The 6,000-nt window shown below is 36.6% G+C and overlaps 1 protein-coding gene across 5 annotated transcripts in view; it reads right to left on the bottom strand.

Moving 5' to 3' along the window:
* LOC132627115 (phospholipid-transporting ATPase 2) overlaps nucleotides 1-6,000 on the bottom strand; it is a 61,697-nt gene that overhangs the window by 9,801 nt on the left and 45,896 nt on the right. For all 5 annotated transcript variants that reach the window (XM_060342252.1, XM_060342250.1, XM_060342251.1 and 2 more), the window contains exon 19: nucleotides 2,145-2,298. In XM_060342252.1, coding sequence (XP_060198235.1) covers nucleotides 2,145-2,298 — 154 coding nt within the window. The remainder of the gene's footprint in view (nucleotides 1-2,144; nucleotides 2,299-6,000) is intronic.

Below are 6,000 nucleotides of genomic sequence, written 5' to 3'. Positions count from 1 at the left end.
ACTCGAGAATGAACTAATGCCCTGTTCAGGTATCTCGATTGAAATCCCCGTAAATGGTATTTTCCGTCGAAATAGTATTCTTGCTTATTGCGATGATCCTCGATACAGAATTACCCGATTGCATTTTATTGGAATTGAGATAATACCCCAGAGAAATTTGACTTTACTTTTTTGTTTCCGAAGTAACTCTCATCAACTAGCACTAGTTTGAGGTGATATCTCTTTTTCTAACAGATAAAAGAATCTAAAAAAAAAATATTCGATCGAACTGTCTTTTTTCCTTCGATCCGTGGAAAGATATACTCTGGGGTTTTAGATTTATTTAAACGCCCTTGTTGACGATCCTTTACTCCGACAGCATCTAGGGTTCCTCGAACAATGTGATATCTCACACCGGGGACTTTCTTAAAGAGGAACCTCATGTAAATACCATGGAATAAGGTTTGATCCTATTCATGGAGATGGTCTATGCTGACAATATCAAGGGGGCCGTGAAAACTTTGAGACTGCATAGCAGGATGTATTTATTTAAATTGGCCATGGAGGCGGGAGTAAGATAATTTTTGGAAAATAGTTATTGAAGCAAAAATATGTTATGGGTGACCCTGGTGTATAAGGCTGTAGCATCATCTCATGAAGAGGCATCAAGGCAAAAAACCAATAATAAGTTAGAAATGATTATTTTCTGGTAAAACTGAATTTGGAGATGGGAAAAGATAAAAGGGTGGCATATATCAGGCTAGAAAAATATCCCACTTACGCTTGTTCAGAAATTGCAAGCGCCTGCCAAGCGCAAATTATCTGTTAGATGTTTTCCCAGTTCTTCATTGTCTTGCTGCATGCACTGATGCTAACATTTATGAGTAAGAGTAGATAACAAAATGGGACCCTGAATTCAGGATGAACTTCCACTACTTGGAGGTAGATAGATTAGAACAGCTAGTCGGCAACTTAAGAGGATGAAAGAGCTCTCCTCACAATCAGACACTTCGATTCAGAAGACAGGAAAAGTTGGCTGCTTTTGTATGAAGTCCTGCTCTATCACAGTTATCGGAACTCGTGGCACAGTTATCAAAACTGGCCCAGTTTCCAGTTTCGATAACCCTGATTGAGCAGGATTATGACAAAAGCAGCCAACTTTTCTGTCTTGTCATGCATGAAGTGTGTCTTACACAGGAAAAGCCACAGTAAATGAGCCCACCACCTCCAGTAGATTCTACATGTTTGAAAAGCCATTTAAGGCCACAATTGTTTTTGCATTGCCTTGCAACTTGGCTTATATGGTGCATGTTTGAACCTTTCTGGAGAGGAAGGGGAATGACAAACAGCTTGGAGGAGGCTATTACTATCTGGAAGACAGATTAAGAAGAAGCGGCTCACAGTACTATGCGACTTCATTTCGCTGCAAATTATGGAAAGTATGGCTGGAAAGGAAGGAAGATGCTCTGAAGGTAAAACAGAAGATTTTGATGATTTAATTATTTTCAATCTTTAACTATTTGGTGCAACATGAAATATTTAAGTCATTTTAACACTTTGATTGACCTTGACTCCTTGCATAATTAAAAAGGAGTTCATGTGCTCCGTGCCAAGGTTTTGAACTAGCACATACTCGGTGTTGTTTTGGGGTTGAATAGATATTCACTTATATATGTATAAAAAGAAGAACACATATTTTCCCCCATGGGAGTCCGGGCGGAATCTCAGTCCTAGATTGCCAGTGTGGTTGATCATCGAAAAGACGAGCTAAAAATCATTGGCTTGGTCAGTCTTTACCTGACCAACTACCTTATACTAAGCAGGCTCATCAAACAATACTCATGGACGGCCTTTCACCTCTCTCTTTTTGTGGTAAGACTCTTACTGTTGGCCATTTGCTAACAAGTGTCTAACCCACTTGCTCAAACCCCTGGGTCCGCCACTGGTTGCAAAATAATTATCAATCGTTCATCAACCTTTGATCCTTGTTGAGTTTTACGGTACTACACTATACTGCCATGAGTGCCACTTATTGCTACTGCCTATTCCATATTCTTGACATTCTTTTTGAAACAGAGGACAGATGTGAGGTAAACTAAGAAGCAGCTAATATGACGTTCGTGAGTAAAACATAACATCAAAAAGAAGAGTATTGAAAATCTCACTTCCAATACTATAATCAGCTGCTCTTGCTGCCTGCAGTCCTTCTCTCCCACTTATGCCAACTCCAATGTCAGCTTGTTGGATCATCCTCACGTCATTTCCGCCATCCCCTATTGCCAGTGTCCGATAATCACACGATTTTAAGAGTTCTACCAGCTGAAAGTAACAAAATGTAGTTGAGACCTATACACCCATAAGTTGTACTTTTATGAACTATAGGCAACAACATGAAGAGCATTCTGATATGCAAAGACCATATTCCAAAGTTACCAGCACAAAAACATCTTAAGATAAAAAATGTCTGTCCTGGATTCATACTAATGTATATTTGCTTAGGATATTTCAAGCATCTTTTTCAATGTTTGAACTGAAAACCTAATTAAAATTAACCCGACTATACAAGGAAAACCAACTTGTTAAAAAGTCATCATGAAATACAGAAATACACCAACTCCGAGCATTTACTAATAAATTTTCTTTCTCAATGAACTGTTCTGTTTCCAACACTTTGATCTTACTCTAAAAAAGTAGTTTATTTTATCTCATTAGACTATACATGTAATGGGAAAAACTTTCTGCAACAACATCATGTAGTAACCTTTCAATGTAATCATTCTTTGCTAGTGAACAAGAATGAAAGTAACAAAACCCCAACATATCACTCTTCAGACAGCACAACAGAAATGCTACAAGTTGCTACCCACCCCAGAAAATCAGTCAAACCTACAAATAGCAGCCTTGTTTGTCCGGCCTTTTCAATTTAAGTCTCAAAGAGATTCATATTTCATTAAATTAAAATTTTAAAAAGCTAATACAGTATTAATAAATCCATAAAGTCGTCTTTTAAGGAATGTAACGTGGAATGTGTGAAAAATGGTAGTCTATGTTAAGGATAAAGAAATTGATGATATGGAAAGAGCTCATTCCATATGAGAAAGGTTTAGAGTTCGTATAATTGTGTAATTAAAAATAGAAATTACTTTCCTTTTCCTTTTCCTTTTTTAGGACTACACTCCTTTTATTTAGGATTACTTGTAAACACTATTTACATCCCAACATGCTTGAGGGAATAATCAAGCAGTTCACTCTCAAATCTCTTATTTCTTGACATGGTATCAAGCCTCTAAGATCTTGGTAGAGACTCAAATAGCTTCTGCTACCGGCCGGCGGTGCCTGCCAATGTGTGTCTGCCTGGTCCTGATTGTTCTTCTTTTCAGTGTCTAGCACAACCCCCCTCTCCATTCAAGCACTGTTCATCTCTCCGGCCACCGTTATATGCCACTGCCTCTTCAGCAACCGGCCCTGCTACTTTCTATGCAACCAACATCCTCTAATCTTGAATTCTTTTATCACAGCCAAGCTTTGAGTCCCTACTCTGAAAAGTTCTTTCGCCCTACTATACTAATTCTTTTGTCAGAGCCCTTGGTTTGAGTCCGTACTCTGAAAATTCGTTATCCTTACTCTAGAGAATCCCTCTTCCTCTTCTACTACTTCTTCCTCTAATTCTTAGGCTTGAGTTGACTCCCTACTCTGAAAATTATTTCTCCTTCCTCCAAAAATTCTCTCTCCTCTTCAAATACTTCTTCCTCTAATTACGTTTCAGCTAAAATAAGGTTCTCTCTTGTCCAAAAAGTTCCTTCACTTTCTCTATTTCATGAGAAGACTAAACACATAGAGATTGATCGTCATTTCGCCAGAGAAAACATATTCTCAAGAGACATTATGACAATGTTCATGTGGTCAAATGATTAGCTTGCTGATATGTTCACCAAGTCCATAGTACATCATCGAACAAGTTATATATATAGCAAGCTTGGTACATATGGTTTGAATGCACTAGCTTGAGGGGGAGTGTTAGGATCAGTGTTATCAAAAGCGAAAAGCGCAAAAAAGCTCTAAGGTCAACTAGGGCTTTAAGCGCAAAGCGCAAAAAAAGCATGGGCTTTAATGAAAAAAACCGCAATGGTACAATAACACAAATATATATACGTTTAGTCCAAGATTAATAATAATAAGCATGAATAACAAATATATGGACAAAGAAATTGTAAAAATATTACGATAAAGTGAAATATCAATCATCCAGTGTCACCTCATCAAGAGAGGCTCATTGGAAAGGAAAAGTATGTCTTAGAGCCTTGATGACGACACTAAAGCGCACATAAAGCGACGCGAATCGCTCAACATGTTTTGAGCCTCGCTTTAGGGCTTAAGCGCTCTTAAAGCGCGCCTTTGATAACACTGGTTAGGATCTTAATGAATATGCTAGAATATCGCAAATATTGTAAATATTGTAAAGTATATAACTTAATTCGCTCCCTTCTAATTATATTGTAATTATGTATTGATTTCCTTTCCTTTCCAGGACATGTAAATTTATGTAAACCCTAAATCCCCAATAGCTTCATGGAATAATCAAGCAGTGTTTTCACTTCCTTCTCGTCTTTCTCACTGGATCGAACACCTCATTCTATTATTACCCATGAAATTGATATGTGACAATCATCCTGTAATACATATTGCTTCAAATCCAGTGTTTTATGAACAAAGCATATAAAATCTGAAGTAGATTGTCATTTTATTCCACAAAAGATTGAATTGAGGTGCATTATGACAAGGGTTTTGTCTAACTAAAATGATCAACTAACAAATGATCTTACAAAATCATTTTGTGGCTTCAGAATTGAGTATATTTTTTGCAAGTTAGGAGCATACGACATGCACGCTCCAACTTGAGGGGAGTGCTAAGAATTAGGAAATTATTAATATGGAAAGAGCTCATTCCTTGTAAATATGAGAAAGCTTTAGAGTTCTTATAATTGTGTAATTGAAAACAGGAATCACTTTCCTTTCCTTTCCTAGGATTATTTTTCTTCCTTTTTAAGATACTTGTAAGCTCTATTTAAACCAACATGCTTGAGGGAATAATCAAGCAATTCATTGTCAAATCTCTTCTTTCTTTACGAACTACAAAAGCCCCCAACTTCATCTTGTAATTTCTCCTGTTCCAAGTTCGAAAGAGTTGCTGATGTTCCGGTTTCCTCGTCTTCACTTACAAAGTTTATCAAAGTTATGTACTCTCTAATAAAATATAATTAAAAGATTGCTTTTGGTTATCATAAAATAGTAAATGCATAAATATTTGATGAAGGTTGTTATAGGGTGGTCATTTTAACAAAGAATGTACCATTATAGTAATGGTGGTTGTTGTTGTTATAAGTAAAAAGTTGTCATAAAGAGGTAAAATATGACATAAAAACGGATCCAAAAAGAACATGCCTGTTATAGTCAAATGTTGTTACTGAGGGTGGATATTACAGAAAGGTTTAACTGTATTTAAGATTATGATGTCATTTAGTTGGATTTACTAATTACGCCATTTAGGAGATCTAGAAAAAGAGAAACAGACACTACCATAAAACAAAAATAAGCTGACAACAGGGTGTCAAGCTATGTAGAAAGTCTATATCCTTGCCATTCTATAAAATGTGACTCAATATTTCGTGAGATCACCCAAACAAGTCATCAAATTTTGCTGTGCTCATGATTTTCTCCTTTCAAGAGAGCTAGAAACTTGTGATGCAAGCTACAGGAATAAGGTTAGGGCGTCAAAGTGTATGGCCCTGTTTGGGAAAATGTTGCAAGGCTTATATCTAGTTTAGTGCTCCAAAGAGAACTTTTAATAATATTCAGATTAGGGCTGCACAAGAGTTCCAAAACACGTTCTATATCATTCAAAATATCTTTCTTAAAACAACCTTTTAAGTGCTAGAATTTAGATACTTCATTTGGACTAAGCAAATACCCACATCTGCATATAAGCAACAAAACATTTAAGGTTCTTATTGAACAGGTTAA

The sequence above is a fragment of the Lycium barbarum genome, chromosome 2 (assembly GCF_019175385.1).
Source record: "Lycium barbarum isolate Lr01 chromosome 2, ASM1917538v2, whole genome shotgun sequence".
Taxonomy (NCBI): domain Eukaryota; kingdom Viridiplantae; phylum Streptophyta; class Magnoliopsida; order Solanales; family Solanaceae; genus Lycium; species Lycium barbarum.
Note: the sequence above shows the minus strand (reverse complement) of the source record. Positions and strands in the feature narration are given on the sequence as shown.